We start from the raw sequence: 19,648 nt of genomic DNA, 5'->3' as shown, positions 1-19,648 counted from the left end.
ACAATGGATTTAATTTGCATGATAGCTTACCTAAGATTACAGTGAGTGGTTCAATCAGAGTGAAACACTGCATACTTAGTTATTCCAGCAGGCTAAAAGGCTACGTTACCCCATAACAACTGCACCATGAGTCGGCACCTCAGCCCGCTCCAGAAGCGTGACTTTAGATTATTTTAAGACAAACCGGGTATAGATTTCAAAACCAAAGGCTTGTACTGAAAACTAGAAGATTTTATCCGATTAGACATTTATGTGAAGCTGAATATGAAAGCAGTCAATTCAGACATGATGCTGATATTCTGCATGATGCTGGACAACATAATGGTGTGGCACACTAAAAGAATCACTGATTATGCTGAAGACTGTTTTACCAAAATAATTAAGGAGCTAATTTAATTTAAAAGTCTTCTTTATCACATCTTTTCTTCACCAACACCTGCTTTTTCCTTCACTTGGCGTTATTATCCTTTAGGCAAAGTAGAATCAAACCATGCACAGATGTGCCATTACATTTAGTTCATCAGTGCACTCCTTCTATTTAAACTGGCAAAAGCTCCATTCATAAATAAGAACATTTACCATTGTAAAAAAGTTCAACTTTTACCTCACAGCCAACTAAGCCGCGTCATAAACAGAAACAACCGCTCACATCTCTCATATTTTCTTATGACCCTTGTGCCGCTGATTTCAACTCTTTATGTAAGGCGTTATGCCGGAGTGCTTTTGTTATTATAAATGGGACAGCGCCACCAGAAAGCACGTCTACAGTGCAACACAGCCATTTATTTCGGTCAGCTGTTTGAGAACAACTTTGCTGCATCGCCATAAGGCATCAATGTTAGTGCGTAGCGCGTTTGGCCCTCTTATGTAAACGTGAGGTCCGCAGGGCGGCGCAGGTCACCTGTGGTGTTTCCCCCCCTCCTGCAGCATCAATTAACGAGGGGATTACGTCCGCGCTGTCCCGTGGGCAGGGCTGCTGGCCTGGTGTTAGTCTACCGACCGGGATCGAGTCTCACACTGACACAGTTATGCAACTTGCACGCTTTCCCGTTCATAGTTATTTTACATAATCCGGAGCAGATCACGTTCGCGCTTTATGTTGCATTTAAACAAAACATGTCAATCACACAGTAATAATGTACGTACGTTAACGCTACAGCTCGCACACGTATAAGTAAAATTACACCAACCTCACTGAAAAGAAGGGACTCCTCTCTTGATCCCGCTGTCTCAGTGAAGTAAGGTCTTTATGGTCCCGACTAGAGAAAGCGTGCAGGTACTGACGATCTTAGTGCTGGTCTGTTGTGGGTCTGACACTCCGCTCGTTCCTCTTCAGGTTTCCTGAGACACACCTCCGCCCTGGATCTCCAGCGAAGGCGCTGACCTCATGTCGAGCCACGCCTCCTCGGGCTCTTCGCCCATTGGTGCGCAGAGCCGTCCCTCTCTACCTCACGGCGCTGCGAACCAATCGGCGCCGTCCGCCCCCACGAGGGCGGTAACGGCGATCGACGCTCCGCGTCGCTGCTGGTCCGCGGCGCTGTCAGTCTCTTTACATAAGGATGTCGCCGCTTTCACGTGGAAACCCACGGCAACCAGTGTTGTGTGAGTATATCGTTACGACGACGCCGCCGCTGCTGCCCGGTGTATGAAGCGGTGTCGGCTCAGCGCGGCCGATTGTTATCTAAACGGTTATACAAGTGTGTGTACGGTCAATGTGGGTGGTTGGTGCGCACTGCGTGATCGTTCGCATAATCCTACAAGCTCCCTGACTCTGCAAAAAAATAAACAAATACAGTGATATAACAGTAGATGTCTTTATCGGGTGTGTTCAAATGTATCGTCATCCTTTCAAATCACTGCAATTTTGCACTGCTGTTTTTTTTTTGCAATAACAACATTGCTTGTATACTTTGTGATCCATATACATAACAGGAACACGGTTTGTTGTTATTTAATTCTTATTGGGGCATAGGGCAGGACAACAATAGACAAATAGAAAAGGCATTTACATTCACATCCAATTTTTCATCTAGCCTACATTTGTCTTGTAGTTTTTTAAAAATTAAAAAATCAGTTCTTGTATATGAATCGGTCAAAGGCTAAATAAAGACTGACATACATAAATAAAATGTTCATATTGTCCAATTACAACAATTGTATTATCTCATCTGAATGTTTGGGATTGTTATCCTGAGGAGCCAGCCTATTGTCCCTTGAGTACAGGAGGAAGTGTATGTCTGTCTATACGTCCGCAGTCTAAACTGCAAATTTATCCGAGTGGATATGTCCACCTAATGCTCTAATTGAAGGACCATGTTTAGATGCTCTTACTCTCTCTTTACACCTCTTGTGTGTAAATCTGTCTCTCTTAAAGCTCCACTGACTCTCTCTGACTGTCTGTTGGTATTGAGCCAACAGATTTGCTACGATAAGGATCTAATGAGGCCAATGTCTCGCAGTACCTGTAGCTGGTTACTTGTGTGAACTCTTGGACTTCATCAATATCAGGCACATTGGCAGTCAGCTCCTTAACTTTGGACCAGACTCTGAGTAGCAGCGCCTGCCAAAACGTCTGTGCAACAAAAACGTCTCGGTCAGCGGTCTGTGGATGTTCAGGAGGAACAATATGTTGGCTGATGATATCTCCCTGTTACATGGTCCACTATGAGTAATAGAAGGCTTGCTATGACGTGGCTTTTATCTTATTCTGCATGAAATAGCTGAACAACACTGTAAACAGATGTAGGGGAGGATGAGCTCCTCAGAGCATATGACCATGATACTACACAATGTTTAGGAAAACTATAAGGAGAGACAACATTGGACATAAGTTCGTCAAGGATTTTTGCATCAACACCGAGGCTCATGACACTTTAAGCTTTTCCCCTTCAGTCAGCTGCAATCGTCTGCTGTGAATAATTCTCCTCCCTTTTTAAACATTACATGCACACATGTTGTGCACACACACAGTCAAACTCGCAGCTTTCAACAAGGCCATTTACAGATCTGCCCAACGGGAGCGTCACACGAGGAAAAGCCGACATCAGAAATGCCAAAGGTTTGGTGACCAATGCCAACACTCATTACTCCAGTTTAAGTCTGACACTGCGTGACGGACTTCATCATTTTTAAATCTCCTCATTTTATCATATTGAGTGGTTTGTGTCTGTATTCATTTGGTGACATCTTTACTTCATGTCCTCTGTTTGCAACATGTGTCAAATGCTGCCTGAGTGACAAGACTGAAATGTGTTTAGTGGAATGTCAGTAAAATGATACTGAGACACTGAAAGCCTCGAACAAAACAGACTATATGTTTTAAATGAATCATGTGACCAGTGATAACAATCTATTTTTTCCTCTCTTTTCAACAATATCGAGATCTATACCTGATGTTGTATTCGTCAGATCAGCGCTGTCAGCCCTTATTTTGTCAATCTGCTTCATCCACTGCAATTACTGCAAATTAAAAATGTGAATTAAAAGCTCGTAAACACGGACACAGTTCTTCAAGAAGAAGCAAACTTCAATTTCCAGAGGAGTATCTGTGTCAGTATTAGGTGGAATATTATTTAATGATGCAAATCAATGATAACTTCTGCAACTTGCATTCAAATGATATCAGTATACATCTCTCTTCCTATTGGCCCTCCATCCTTTTTCAAAACCACTTGTGTTCCGGCTCACATTGGGCGAGAGGCAGGGAACACCCTGAACGGGTGGCCAGTCCATCATACAGCTTACACATGCAGACAGATATTATGGAGTCTCCAATTGACCTGCATTTGTAGAGAGTGTGAGGAAACAGGAGCACCTGATGGAAGCCAACAGTGGAGACCATCTTTCCACACAGAAAGGCCTGTCTGGTCAGCTGGATTCAAATCCTTAACCACTGAGCCACCATGCAGGCCTGCCTCATATTCCACCCATAAAAAAACTATTTATCTGGCACTTTCCAAAGCATTATTAAGTGTTTCACACAAAAGAGGATTAAAAACATCAATGCTGGTGTTAGTATTGATATTTATTTCCAAATGGATAAAAAATTCTGCATTTTATTGGTTCAAAATGGCTCACCACTCTATCTACTGCTTTATATCAGCCCAGAACCTTGCTGTGATTTAGAGTCACCAGTGTCGCAAGAAACCCACATCGTAAAACCATTACACACAAAGCTTCATACAGCATCACATAGGCTAACCAAAGACGAAATGTTAGATAAAAAGGCAAAAACCAAATACAAATTCTCATGTCAATGTCAGTGATGAAGACGTCGAGGTAAGTAAGTCCTCCGTCTTTAATGATTGAATACAACTCATGTCAATTAGATATATTAAATTAAATTAAATGTGTAAATATTATAAGTGAGTGATTTTGTATCTGTGTTTTACTCTAAAACTATAACTTAGTTGGTAATATTGTTTCTCACAATATTTTCAAAACCCTGCCAAATGTTGACAAAAGCAGCCCATAATTCGTAAATATAGTTTCCATACTTCCCCAGCCCAACTTCATTAAAACGTGAGATTTCATTTAATGCATCATTTATAAAATAATGATACTATAACAAGTTCAATAACAAAAAGTAAAGGCAAGTTTGATAAACCCCATTCAAGATTCAATATTCCTATTTTCTATGCAACCGTTTACTGCTGTTAACTACCAACGGCTGCAGCAAATACGTTTTTTTTTCAACCAAAGAATGTCATGCTGGGTACTTGTGTAAAAAAATATTTCAGAGGGGGCGTATTCTTGAAAGAATGTTGAGAACCACTGCTGTAGGACGTATAAAGCGGGAATCAAAATGACCCCAAGTATCTCTTGCCTTCAACCAGACTTATTCCCATCCTGACTCACTGGTGTGAATTTATATCTCTCACACTACACTGACCTCCATTCACACATGTAAATACACTGCTGTGACACTGTCACACCATCTGCTCTAGGGAGACGCTTTGCATGAACTGATCGTCGGGCCCAGGCAGATCAGTGGAAAAGAGCCAGATGTAAGAAATCATCACTTCCCAATTAATACAAGACGCACATATTTGTTTCATTTGCTCCGATCCGTAAATGTGACAGTTAGCCTTGTTGTGAACAAAAAACACAAGGAAAGTTCTGAACATACAGGATTTGTGTGAGTGGGTCGGTCGAAGTCTAATGAAGCGACACACTGCATAATATAAAATCATTTTTAGCATTTAATCATGTATCTAATGAAAATACTGTGATTTTTAACCGCTGACACAAACCAAACAAAGAAGCCAATCAGAGCGGTTGTTGTCTTGATTTCGTCATTGGGCCGACAGACGGAGCGGCGTCTGCAGCGTGATCCATACTCAGAATAACAAGTTTCCACATAAGGAGCAGACCAGCACCAGATGGCAGGAAGAGCTTATCATGCCCCGTGCTCTGAGTCAGGCTGAGCTTATATGCAAAGAGAAAAGGTGAGAAGTGTGGCGCATGTGCGGCACATGCGTTTCAACTCCCATACCTCCGTCACATCCTCTTCCACTCACACATTCATGTGAGATCAAATAGATGTCCATGTAGATGTGCACATGTATACGTTACGTGACATTGCTGTTCGGCTATAAACTGGAAGTGTTGCCATCTAATACGTACTGCTACTTAAATAAGGGCATGTACAGTATTCAGTGCCTTATTTAGATGTTTTTCAAACTCACCATCAGACTGAAATGAACATGTAGGTGTTTCCATTGCCACTGGAAACAAGCCTCAGGCTAATCCACCCTCACGCACAGTCAGTGACGCAGACATCCTAATATGTCCCTGGGTTAGTAATAATAATATCCATGAAAACCCATCGAGGGCTCACAAACACGATGATGAAACGCAAGTGTTTCCCTTGTTTGATGGCCGAAAGTAAAAAAAAATGTGAGAGTGACGCAAGTCTGCTCAGCAGTCCTCGTCGTTATCAGGGCCTCGATGAAAACAAGGGCATCCCCGGCATGAAACAGCTACCATATATGATCATCAGTGGCACTTCTAGTTTCACTCAAGCAGCATGCTGAAGGCGTCAACAAGTGAGTCGAGGATGTCACATATGTGATCGTGTGATTAAATAAACACAATGTAAAAGTGATCTAATGGTGTAAAAGTCTGGAGAATACAGTCATGTGGAAATCCAATGGTTTAGCAATTTGTGTTCAGAGATTAAAGCGATACAATTTGGTATATTATTGTCAAATACAAGCACAGATTAAGTAGAAAGCATTCGGAACGGCAAATATGCACCAAGGCTATCAGTAGTACCTGTTGGTCAGGTACTACTATTGTCAAATTATCACTTAGGTCTTTAATCCCTTTTTCATTGAATTTACTGCTGAAAATAATTTAAAAAATATTGTTTTTAAGACGTCCCGCTAACTAACTGGTAAAGGGGACAAAACATTTTCATTCAGTTACATTATTTTCAAGATATTTTTGAACTACGAGTATGGTGTTTTCTGTGACACTATGATAAAGTAGTAGGACGCAAGCAAAGGCACGTCTCCGTTTTATGGTAGAATACCACAAAACTGGCGCCCCAGATCCCCAAAATACATATATTGAAATCTTGACAAAAGCTATAAGGTCAGTGGTATAAATCTGTGTTATCTAAGTCCACAAGTAACTTGATATGTGGAGGTTGTGCGTGCAGTAGGAGGAAGAGGCGTACACTCCCACAGGATAAAAAAGACCGCAGTCTTCCTCCCACTCTCACATGAAGCGGTGCTATTTCCAAAGTAACAGCACTTTGAACTACGTCACTCGTGGAGATGCATAAACTGCTGCCAGAAGATGTGGGATACTTTCACATCAGGCTGCAGATAACAGAAGCGCTATGGGATGAACCGCTCCCACTCTTTCTATTTTACGTTTCAGCGGAGAGGAAAGAATGGGTCTGACAGTTTAACTGCATTGTCTTTTTTTCTGAGCATGAATGATGACAGAACGAACAACAAATTGACAGATTGCGAACTATCTGTAGGTGGACAATCCAAATAAAGTTTGACTGAAACATACCAATATCATGCTTGGTGACGTTAGTGATTAATAATTCATACCACCGGACACATAAGGACAGCAATGAAGCATTATGGAGACACTCAAACCTGGACAATCTGTTAACAGAGAGTTGAAGGTTATGTTGCCTGCCGAGGTAATTAGTTCAGAGTATGACAGTATGTGGGTGGACAGTCCATCAACATGCATTACACTCTTCTCTTTACGGTAATGTGACAGATTTTCAAAAGTACTTTGGATTTCCAAAGTCTTGTCAGTAGAATAATGACAACTTCTCTCATTCTGCTGTTTAGAGAACGAAATACCCTAATGGCATGACTACGTGGCTCAAACCCACCAAAACACACAGAAAAACAATCAATTATAGGGAACATATAACCACACTGAGGTACTGCTTTTGAACTACTCAACACATGTGCCCTGAAATGTTGCCCTGTGTACTAAGTGCATTGGACCTGTGTATTAAATCCTTAATATTCGAGCAGGAGTCTCAGATACTCGCATGCCTGTGAACGTGGTTTCCCTGTTTAGGTCTTGGAGCCCAGACTGTGAACACGCTCCCTCCCACATGCAGGTTGTCAGTGACATGAAGCAGTCAGTACTCTATTAAAACTGGCGGAATTCTGCCGCCAACGTGACGCAAGCAGCAGATGGCGTCGTCTCTTCGTCAGAAGGTACATTGGAGCTGTTGCCCGTCGCCACCACGCCGGTCTGCCAACGATTAATTGTATTCGTCAGGTTATTTTTCATGCCAAGCTAAACCAGGTGACAGCTTATACATCAGAGTGTAGAAAGTGGAAGTATGAAGCCTGGTATTATGTTCACGGCTTGCCAACATGTTGTCAGTCACGGAGCAAGAAAATCCAAACTGAGACCCCTCTCAATTGAGCAAACATCCTCCCAAACATTCCCACTTTTAGGCCCTAATGTCTTGAAAATGTAGCAGAAGTTTTCAGCATCAACACTATTATATTATATTCGGGGCGAGGCGCTGCCGTGTTAAGGGAAAGTATTGACTGGCTACATCTAACGGTGATTAGAGAAGCCTTGAGTCGTCTCCATAGTCTGCTACAGTGTGATGCCACGACGGTTGCACACATCTTCCCACAAGGCATTTTTCTCAAGTGATTTGAAAGGCTAAGTACAGAAATCTTGTGGCTAAATTAAACAATTTGATCGATCACAGTCCGCTGGAGGACCTGAACGATCCAAAAGGTCAACAGTTCAGAGAAGTGTTTTATTCCTCTAAATCAGATTGATGTTGTGACAGGATGTCCATAGCCCTTTAATGGCTAAATTCCTCCTATTGATCAGTGGATGTTTCATGATGACCTGCAGGTCAGACTCATTTCCATGTCTCAAGTCTGAGAGGATCCCAATCCCAACACGGTAGTCGAAATCAATCGGGCATTAGTCAGCAGGCTACAAGCGCAAATTCAGACCTCGAACTGAACTCTTGTTCAGCTCCTCTTCAATGGTGAAACATGGACACCATTGCTTTTGCACTTTTGAATGGAATGGGTTAGGTGAATTCATTTGTATCCATCTCGTAAAACAAAAGCAAGGTTTAGAATGTTAATCACTTTGTCCTAAACAGTATACTGATGAGAAGAGATACCCAGACAGTTCTAATATAATTAAAAGGGCCGGCAGTTTTGCCGTGTCAAAATTGGTACTTAAGGGGAAATGAAAGGGGAACACCACCCAAATTAAGAATTCCAATATGTTATTTCCAAGGCCTGGGAGTTCAATTCTATTTCTAGGGTTGTGATGGAGCCAGCAGATAACCGGGCCCAGACCTCCTTTTCCGTGCACTGCTCGTTGTTTACAATCTGATGAGCAACTTGAGAAGCGAGGCTGGAGTTGGAGTTTAGAGACGATGTGTACGACCAGATTTAGTTCACAAGTAGCCAGTGTGCAAGCTAGTTTTAAACCAATCAAAATCTTCGTCAGACAATAGCCGGTGGGTTCCAAGATCTCCACACGGACTGTTTACCTGCATCCAACCAAAGCCTGCTTGAACGGGATTGGTTAATACTACACAGACCACAAGCGGAAAGCAGAACGCGTCAGACAACAAATGTAGAGATTATCTAGAACATCTTTCCAAATTAATTGTCTACGGAGCAGTTAGACTTTATATGTTTACTAATATTTTTTGTCTTAAGACCATAGAAATAACATGTATACATTTTGAAAATGGACGTAGCTCTTCTATGTCTTAATCCCTTCTAATTGAACTACTGTTTTAGGTAGACACTCAAACTATCATGTAAAAAAAAAAACACCTCCCTTCTCCAAAACCACATGCTTTGAATTAATCCTATTTATACTCATTTTATATTGGCCATTTCATTTCATTTTTAATAAATACACAGGTTCTCTGGTAAACCCTGCATATACAAGCCTAGCAGAGGGTCACCGTGATTTTAATATTCTCAGTTCGTTACGCCTTTCCGGTCTCAGCAAGTCTTCCTGCATCTGCTGCATTGATTCTTTGTGATTTCCAAAGTAAAGTTTGTCTCTAAAACTATGCAGATGACAAAGATTCAGTCCATTATATCATAGATGCTCATGTTTCCTGTTCGACTGTGAACGTGGTATCCATTTATAGCTCTTGGAGCCCAATCTGCCTCCATCTGTGAACACATTGCTTCCCACATGTCAGTGACATGAAGGCGGGTGTCAATACTCCGAAGTGCTAACTCATGGAATTTTCTCTAACCAAACGTGACATACGCCACAGATGGCGTCGGCTCTTCATCAGCAGGTACCGTCTCGCCAACGTCCACCACACGTTACGCCAAATGATGCACTGCATCATTCAGGTAGTTTCCAATGAATTATAACTAACGCTCTAATAAGGCCAACCCAGATGAGAGGCTGCTACATTTGTAGAATGACACACCAGATTATGTTGACATAATGTACACATACAATAGTTTTCTCTACAGAACTGGGAGGTGAAAGAATTAGGGGTGAATGTCAAGATTCCCCTCTGCATGATAATAAACCAGCGTTTATCGACATAACGCTATGAATTGTGGGTACTTCCGTTAGAGTAAGCAGAGTAGCAAAGTCTGCAGAAATGCAGATTTACAGAAAGTGTTCATGAAGGGCTCAAAATGTCTGCTAGAGCCCTCAAACACTGACAAAAGATAAACCTAAACAGAGTGTGGCAATTGGGATTGGGCCTTAAATACCTGTTTGGATTACGCATCACTGGGCCAACTCCCAATAACTAGTCAAATCCTAAAGTGTCGGTCCCGTTATATCATCATCCGTCTGCTCAGTAAATATGTCGGGGCGACATGGGCTCAGTTATACATAACTAAGACTAAGAATGGGAAAGCACATGTACCCACTTATACATATATGAAGCCTTTGGCCTTTTACTGAATTTTGGTTACACCTGCAGGTGACTTCCTCTTGCAACACTAAATTGAAAACGAGCCATTGATAAGCAGATATTTTCTGTATTGACAGCAAGATGATTTATCATTTGGAGCGGTAACAATAAGCCGCCACACATCGCTGATATTGTTCTTTTAACTTATTTTGCGCCATCTACAACACAAACACATGGAACAATTGCCTCTAACCATCTCGCAAACATGTAAATTCAGACATTGACAGTCATTAGGTCCAGCATAAGAGCCTGTCAGCAACAAGTTAACCAGTACTGGTCAGAGTGATGCTAGGGTGCTAGTTTGAGATGCAGAAAACTTGTGAAACATCTGATTAGCCTACATGAGTTTAAAAGTACAGATTGATATTTAGAATCTGGCATTGGCACTATTACTGCAGTACACTAACAGCCTTGTAGAGGCAAACTTGGTACAGCACATCAGCACTGCCAAGACACTGGGCATACATCGCCCTCTGCAGGCATTCAACAGCCAGGACTCTGTACCTCATTGGTGCTCGAAATATACTCAATTGGACAAAGAAAATCTTTGTAAAATACATACAACCAACCGATCGTTATCAATTTGCAGTAAATCTCTTATTTTTAAATAAGTTGTAGCAAAGAAATTAAATGTGATGTTAAACAATTTAATTCATTTTTCTATTTACATGTACAAAAATGTTCAAGTCCATTCCCCGTGTGGCAAAATACAAACTGATTTTAACAAGTGAGCTGCAAGGACTTTTCCTCCTTTCACCCAACAAAATGTGCAAATCCTACATTTGTATACCACTGTGGCACCGCCTCCAAGTGATGACTAAACAGCTTAAAACAACAAGTCATTTTCAAGTAAACTTGAGGTCATCAAATCCATTTCCCCTAAAGGTCTTTATAACATAAAGGAGACAAACTGTATAAATGCACAGTGTGGGGATGACTCACAAACTGGTTTGGTCAGGTCTTATGTTGTGGTTGACAGTTTAATTTACAGGTCAAAAAAATGTATTACAAGTGGCACAATCCAATAGGCCAACAATACCAGATCAGGCTTGTTGATGGATTCAGAGGTCAGTAGTGACCACAGGAGTGACCCCGTGAATGAGCAATGTTGGGCCCAGGTTTCGACTCAACACGTCCACCTGGTGCAAGTAGGCCCGATAACGGCTGGTGTCTGCTGGTGGGCGGGGCAAATACAGGAAGCGCACAGCAGGCTGAGGGGCACCGTGTGTGCGAATCAGATGGTTGACAGCACAGATATACTCATCCGTCAGCAGAGCATCATTATTGGGGAACATTTGGATAGCATCTTCCTGCTCCGCTTCCTCTGGTCTCTCCCTCCTCTCATCATTCTGCGCAGACTCCACCAGATTCCAACTCGCTCCTCCTCGTCTCTGCCAGTGCAGCGCCACCACCTGGTCCCATGCCACCATCTGCACCTGAGCTGACATCCTTAGATTCTTCAGCAACACCCGGAGCTTCTTCTCGACCTCCTTCTCCTTCAGACTGCAACCAGCCTCCACACACAGGAAGAGGCGGAGTCTTGCCTGGCTCCAGGCACGGGATTCTTGGAGCACGCAGGCCAGCTGCATTAGGAACAGTGAGCAGATGTCGACGTATCCGCGGCTGTCCGGTCGAAGCAGATTCAGAGGCCACACGTCAACAAATGGTCCCGTCGCGCTTCGTTGGCCCCCAATCCTTCTGCCCGACTCCAAGACCTCGTCACGGTTGAACTGGTTGAAGTAACGAGCCAGTGTCACATTCTTCCCCATTTTTACGGCGTCAGCAATCACCGACACATATTCAGCTTCCGGAAGGTCTTTGAGTTCCTCAGCACAGCGCACATTAGGGAAGAAGGGAGACCATTGCTCTCGGGGGTCTATGGACGGAGAGCCTGTATCCAAGCCATGTCCTGCAGACAGGAGGATTTTACCTTGAAGCTCGTCTTGAGGGGTGCAGTCATCATAAAATCCCAAGACGAGTGTGTTTGGTCTCATTCCGCCTAGATGCAAACAGATTTATGAAATGTGCATTTCGGATAAGAATTGTAAGGTTTGTAAGCAGCACAATCACAGTTAAATGATGGAAAACCAATATCCTCACAGCAGCAATATAAACTTGCTTACCAAAGCCTGTGATGAAAAGCAGGTTCTGAACTCCGTGTCTGACTGAGTCCGACAGGGTAAGGTTGACAAATGCCTTGATGTTTAGATGGTCCACGAGAGAAAGCCAGGAGTCATAACAGCTCGGCAGAGGATCAGAGGGCAGCCCATCTACAGAACCACAGACACACAAAATGTCAAATGTGTAGGAAAGAGAACCACCTCATGCGTTTGTTGCAAGTTACCAACATGAGCAAATCCCTGTGTAAGCAAAACGCTGCAGTATATATGTTGGTGAAAGTAGGACTGATATGAAGCATACTTAGCGGGTTAAGACGTATACATGTACATTTTGACACGTTTTCCCCTTACTGTGAAAACGTGTCAACATTAGAATTCACTGGAACTGATGTGAATTCAAGCTATACTTTATCAACAAAGGCTATAGCTACTAACGTTTAAAAAGCCACCTCTCAAAACTAAAATGTTGGCTTTAGCATGACCAATGACACAATTCTTACCCAGCAAACCCAGCTTCACATGTCCCAGTACTAAAAGGCCACTCTTCTTCAGGTCATTCATGAGAGTCATGAGGTTTGTACAGCTGCGAGGGTTTGCCACCATCAGCAGCAGCTGGGGCCTCCAGAACTTCACATGGTCCTTACGCACATCCAACATCAACAGGTACTTGCGCACCTGAGTGAATAAAGATGTGATGATGTAACAATTTGCGCAAACTTGCATCGTATTGGTGCGTCAGTGAGACAGAGGGCTTGTTTGTGACACCTGGTGGAAGATAAGAGCCTGACTGATGTAGCCCCAGTTGCTGATGGGACCGAGGTGGTGGATAAGCAGCAACAGCAGCAGCATGAAGGCAATGCTGGCAAATGCATAAATGGCATTGATCAGGAACATCATGACCAGGCAACCAACAATGCCCAGACAGCAGGTATGCCATGTGAAGCATCGGAATGAGGGCCTGAATCAAAAAATGAAGACAATGACAGAACATGGAATGTAAATGGACTTTTCAACCACGATTGTGCAAATGAAATCCAACACAGAAAGCCTGCCGATACCCTGCACCGTACCTGAAGTTTGGTGCAGAAGCCCATTCGAGAGCCAAACAGGCCAGGTTCACAGCAGCATAGACCAACAGGAAGAAGATGGTTACAATACTAGCAATGGTGTTCAATTTACCAGCGAACAGCACCACCTAGTGGAAGAAATGAACATTAATTTGGCTTACATGTCTAATCAATATTTGGATTCTTGTGCTGCTTAGATCTCATTCAGATTGCAGCTACAATTTTCTAAACATTGATAATTAAAATGTGTAATAATTCTAGCGATGAAATTGTGCAAACTTTGGCACACACTACCTTAGTGTTACTGAGAACAATGTATACAAACAGAACTCCATGACTAGACTACAAAAGTACCCCCCAATACAAACCGCCTTGATGAACAGCTTAACTGGTTTGGATTACCACTATACATGCCCATGACTTTGTAGGAATGATGTCACAAACCTTGCCATCTAGCTAATGTGATGTGTTAAGTGGCATAGTAGTAAAATGAGGAATTCACTTACTAGTGTAACAGGACAGTACCCTGCCGTCTCCCTGTTAAAACCTGTCAAGCTTCTAATGTTCTTCACTTGACAAATGGTCTGAAGTGGTTTCACCGCAAACTGGTTGGTGAAGAACCAGTAGATCCAAATCTGACAGTTATCCAGTAGATAATCAGTTCCTAATTTATCTGCCTCCATTCAAGCTCTGCCCTTACTTTTACCTTCCCCTCAGAGCAGCACTGCATTTCCTACTTTTACACAAACAAGTAAGCAGTGGCAAGATACAGTATGATGTAAAATGTTGATGAAATTCCAGCAATTGTGGATTATTAGATTAGGGCAACAATGTTCAAACTTTGTCCACTTCATCTTTCTCATTACTAAAATAGACGCCTCCTGTTACTTTTACACATGTAGCAGAAAGCAAAATGGGAACAACAATCAAAGAAACAATTAGGGTTTTAACAGCTAGATTTTTATCTTATTCCGTTTAAGGGTTTGTGGGTAGCAGTCAATGCATATTGGTAAATAGGTGGTATAGGTATAGGGATTGAGAGCCAGAAAAGAGACTGAGCGTTAGGAGAGCTCAAGCAGAGTGACTAAACTAAACCTGTCACCACCCCTCGCATACAGTGCACTAGCCTACCTGTACCAGCAGCCAAGAGGCAAGCACCGAGGCCCAGGGGTTCCCACTCAGAGACGTTTTCCTCGCCAGAGCCAGCACACCACCTGTAGACATTACCAAAGGCCAAAGTCACTCCGTTATTGCTCATGCTACTAAAGCAGATAAACAACTGACTCATCCTAAACTTGTCCTCAAGCCAAACACACAATGAGAGGACTTTTTTTCTCTTCAGAGAAAGTCAACACTGCAAGCCATCTGTTGTCAAACGATGCTTTGAAATTAACATGCCTCCACTTGGATAACGAGACATGATGAAATTAATAAAAAGTGTCAATTTCTCACATTTCAGATGGGAGGCCTCTCTTTCAACAGATGGCTGATTATTAAATGTTGACTCAGCTTTGTAGAAGACCAGCTGGTGTTGGATATTCTTTCATATACTCTGGATCAACTATTTAGCCCCGATAATAACTGAAACAAGCTAAATTACTATTCAAATCCTTTTTACTACCGATACGGTCAGAGGCCACATCAGATTAAACCTCACTCTGCCAATAAACAAATAATAATGTGCAACTCTTTCATATGAAATTCTTAATGTTGTGGAAAATTGGCAAAGTAAATTGTCAACATTGGGCAGCAGGACAAGAATCTCACCAAACAGGCAGTCCTTGGACAGGGCGTACAGGATCCTGGAGGCTCCTATCAGGTTACTCATGGCAGCAGACATGGCGGACGAGTAAATCCCAATTGTCACTAGGGGCGGCCATATATTGATGTCTCCCAGGAAACTGTAGTCTTTTTGGAGGAGGTGACTAAGGATAAAACCACATTTTATAAGCACTTGACATGTGTACAAACAACACTAAATCAAATAAACAGATATTCCATCTCTAAAATAAAAAGACAGCAAGAATGTTCATAATGGTAAATTCTCCATAGCAGTATCGGTGATGTTTCTATAGATTAAGGCAGGTTATTTATTTGTGCTAATACTACTTCATATGTTTGAGTGTGTGTCTCTAACCGGTCACAGGACCACGCAACCAGCAGACTAAGCAGGTTGTATGTGATGAAAGTCGTCAGAACAGCTGCGAGCGTTCCTCTTGGGATGGAGTAGCTGGGGTTTTTCAGGTCGCCTGGAAATCACAACAAAACGTCTTTAACATAAATAAAAAATAATAATCTATTAAACACCTGACAATTCTGTAAATGTTCAGCCTTGCAAGAAAATGTGTACACATGAACTGCCTTTAAAAATCAGGGGCTGGATCCACCAAAGTCTGCATTTCTAGAGCAGACATGTCTTGATTGTTATTAAAAGGCTCTTCTCCAAATGCTGCTGAGAAATGTAGCTTTCCTCCCTCCTCAGACCCTTTGATTTGGGGAGACTCAGCTAGCTAGCTCGGCCTCTGAAGGACTCACCGTCATGGGCTTTGGCTCCAGCCCCTGAACTGGGACAAAGCTCTGGGTTCTTTCCTTCTAAAATGAATAAATAGTTTGAAAAAAAAAAAAAAAGACCCTTTGTTTGCCCTTAATCTTAATTTACTTACCCGACATGTTGGAGCCTGCCATGATCCCAGTGCAGCCATTGAACATGACAGCGAACACTGTGGCAAAAGTCATGGTGGCACCAGTGGAGTAGTCCACTGTGTAATCGGCTAGAAGGAGAGACAGGAGGCTTGTTCATTCATACACATCAGGGATGTCCAGCATGTTAAGTGCATGTTTGTAACCTCTGCTTAAATAATCAAAGTCCTGAATTAACAAATCAAGAGCCAATATCATATAAAGGCTGTTTTTTCTTACTCACGCAATAGGTTGCCTTTCAAGGTGTGGAGGTGGAAGCCAGTGTAATTGGCGGTGCTCACTCTGGTACGGTTGAGACCAGAACTTTCTGGCAGAACCACCACAATGGGCCCCACAATGAAAAAGTTGATGAAGACGATAGCCAAAACTACTGTGACTATGATGACGATAATAAAGGTGGCTTTTGCGTAGATGTGGGTACCGACCTGTAATGAGAAGCCAGTTAAATGTATTAACTACAGACTTATGTTTCACACAACTTAATAGATAAGATGAGGCTTTATTTAAACAGAGACATTGTTGGAAGAGACAGAATCATCTAGACGAGCAATTCTTATGATTTATGGCCTTTCCTCTAAGGTTACAGTATGGACAAACTTTACACTTCTTCACATTTAACAGCAGTAGGAGAACTTTCATAAGCGTTAAATTCATAATCCAATACTTTAAATTTGTGCAATGTAATCAACAATAACACTTTTACGGGTGGGGGTGCACCCGACAGCAATATTAGATATCAGGCTACCACTGACTCAAATAACTAGATCGGTATCGGAGAGAAAATAGGGACAATTCATTTGTTGCTGCATTAAAAAGGTTTACACTTTGATAGTAATCCCTGCTTATTTTGAAGATAGTTACCAAATTGCTGATGTAAAATCTATTATTTTTATAATAAATAACTCAATGAATGTATTCATGCGTTACATCTTGTTTTACAGTCAAGAAAGAAATGTTTAAGTCAAGCTTGATGTCGTCTTACACATAAAGGAATGATGCCTGTTACTTCCACACAGTGAGGCATGGAGCTCATTAACTAAACACTGGTATTGGATTGGTACACCGTATCCACCGATATCCAAAGCTCAGGTATCACACTCTGTATCTGGACTGAAAAGGTCTTATCGGTGCATCCCCATTTACAGGCTACCAGCTGGGACTTTTATCGTAAATGGTTGTGTGTTTAGCAAAGAATATTTCTCAGAAAAAAATAAAATCACAAAACTCCCTCTCTTTGTATAAGCCAAAGATGAGCAGGCAGTAGAAAAATGAAGTAAAATGAAAATAATGAATCCTCACCAAGCATACAATGAAACACAGGAAGAGCAACACAGTGCCATACAGCAGAGACCACCAGTATCCAGAGGGCAGCACCTGATGGGGACCTGCAACAGCTGCAGCACCCTCTAAGGGACAGTCAAATAGTAGAATACAAGACATCAACACACCCACATGCCTGGATGTAACTAACTAAAGGTCCCTTACCCTCTGGGATGCCAAAGGTAGACATGACAGCCTCGACCAGACCTAAAACATAGAGAGCACTGCCGCACACATTGGCAAAGAAAAACATGATCCCAATGCTGCCGCCAAACTCTGCACCCAGGGCTCGGCTGATCATGTCTGGGGATCCAAGTTGAGGGATTTCAGACTCCACATTAATAAATGTAAACTAAGACTGGACACAACAATATTTCACCTTAAAAGGCTGTTAATGATAATCAACGGGTCAGATTTACACCAAGAAGGAACCTGTGCCATTGGTGGATAAAGCAAAACATGAGGCAAAATTTAGAGCGGGGACATTTTTTCTCTCAATCCATTAGTCAGGCTTAATCACACACACACAGACACCCAAGTGAGGCTTTTAAACTACAGCACAAGTCTCTCAGCGGTAACACAGCTACTCTCAACCACTGGGCCGGGATCCACTGGTGGGACGCAAAGGTAATTAGGTATGATATATATTTTGGGTAATTTACAAGGTTAATTATGTTATATCTAAATGTGCCAAATAATTCATATCCATAAAAAAAAAAAAAAAAAGCATTGGAATTTAAACAAAGCATAAGTTCAATGACAAGTAACGCAAATCACACGTTCATCAGTTAGTAGTGACCCCTCAAATTAAGTGATACAAAATGGATAGGGTTTATTTTTTTTTTTAAATGAAAAAGCGATGTAGGAGACAGTCTGCACTATAAAGCTTCAACATGTGTGATGAGGAAATATGACCCAAATGCATTCATAATGGCAGGCAGTGATGGGTTAGCAGAATATTTATTTTGGTCGTTACACCCGGCAGTGGCATAACACATTCACAGCCCAGTATATTTTCTTCTTATCATACATATTGGAAGATGTCAGACTTGTTTTAACAACCAGTAGTGGGGCCTTTAGGTACAAAAAGGACGAGGACCCCGGCAGTAAAGGATACAGTAGGCCCCTCCAGCGTCTAAAGCCCCGTTGGTGGAGATGGCACAGATGGACAGCACGGTCATGGTGATGATGAAGTAGGCCACTAGGAACATGGCGATGGACTGGTAGAGCCCTGCTTGACCCACCACGAATCCTGCAAGAGGTAGGAGAACATTGTCTAATCACTGTCACCTTCAAACCCGATGTTCAGGGAGTTCACTGCTTTTCTGTTTAATAAAGTTATCTTTGGATTCTGGACAGTACTGGTCCAACCCGAAGATGTGTCCTGGGAAACAGTCATTTTATGACAGGTTTAAGCAGTTTATTTCACCCACTTAGCATTGACCAAACAACCAACCTGATTCAAATTGAACCGGAAGGACATTTCCTTTTTGAGAGATTTGTGTTTTAGTTCTTTTAAAGACTTTCATATATAAGATAACAGTTGTTTGCGCTCCTCTCACGTCACTCACCTATCCGCAGAAACACCACGACGCTGAACATGGCCAGTACAGTAGGTGTGACCACGCCGAACACCACCCCGAGCTTCCGGGCCGTGGGGTCCTTGGACCGTCGGCCGTCTCTGCCCTCCTTGGCCCCGCTGTGCGTGGACTCATCTTTCGTCGGCGGACTGTTGCTGCTGGTGAGTCGGTAATGTAGAAGAGGAGTTTTTTCTGACATGGCGGTCAAGTTAACGGGAACTTAATTAACGGAGAAACGTCACCTGAAAAGTTTCAACTGCACGTGCGTAATTAAACGTATTTCGTTATGTCGAGGAACCGTTCTTTATCTGTGTCTACGGAGACTCCTGCGAACACCCGAATCAAAGTTTAGACAATCGAGTAGCTGACATTAGCTTTCGCACGGCTCACTTACCGAGCGCGGTTCATCACCTTCTGTCGTTA

General features: G+C 42.4%; 1 protein-coding gene across 1 annotated transcript; it reads right to left on the bottom strand.

The window, feature by feature from the left end:
- Positions 1 to 11,499: 11,499 nt before the first annotated feature.
- On the bottom strand, positions 11,500 to 19,424 carry LOC306705889 (solute carrier family 12 member 9-like; the record flags this gene model as incomplete). The annotated part of the gene is made up of 14 exons (XM_079172765.1): positions 11,500 to 12,437; positions 12,562 to 12,708; positions 13,059 to 13,233; positions 13,324 to 13,516; positions 13,629 to 13,753; positions 14,757 to 14,839; positions 15,393 to 15,550; positions 15,763 to 15,874; positions 16,289 to 16,396; positions 16,549 to 16,750; positions 17,625 to 17,731; positions 17,811 to 17,948; positions 18,763 to 18,897; positions 19,217 to 19,424. 14 exons carry the CDS (start codon positions 19,422 to 19,424, stop codon positions 11,500 to 11,502), a joined length of 2,829 nt encoding a protein of 942 aa, XP_079028891.1.
- Between the last annotated feature and the right edge of the window lie 224 nt (positions 19,425 to 19,648).

Source organism: Pholis gunnellus (genome assembly GCF_910591455.1).
Source record: "Pholis gunnellus genome assembly, chromosome: 14".
In the NCBI taxonomy this organism is placed as follows: domain Eukaryota; kingdom Metazoa; phylum Chordata; class Actinopteri; order Perciformes; family Pholidae; genus Pholis; species Pholis gunnellus.
Note: the sequence above shows the minus strand (reverse complement) of the source record. Positions and strands in the feature narration are given on the sequence as shown.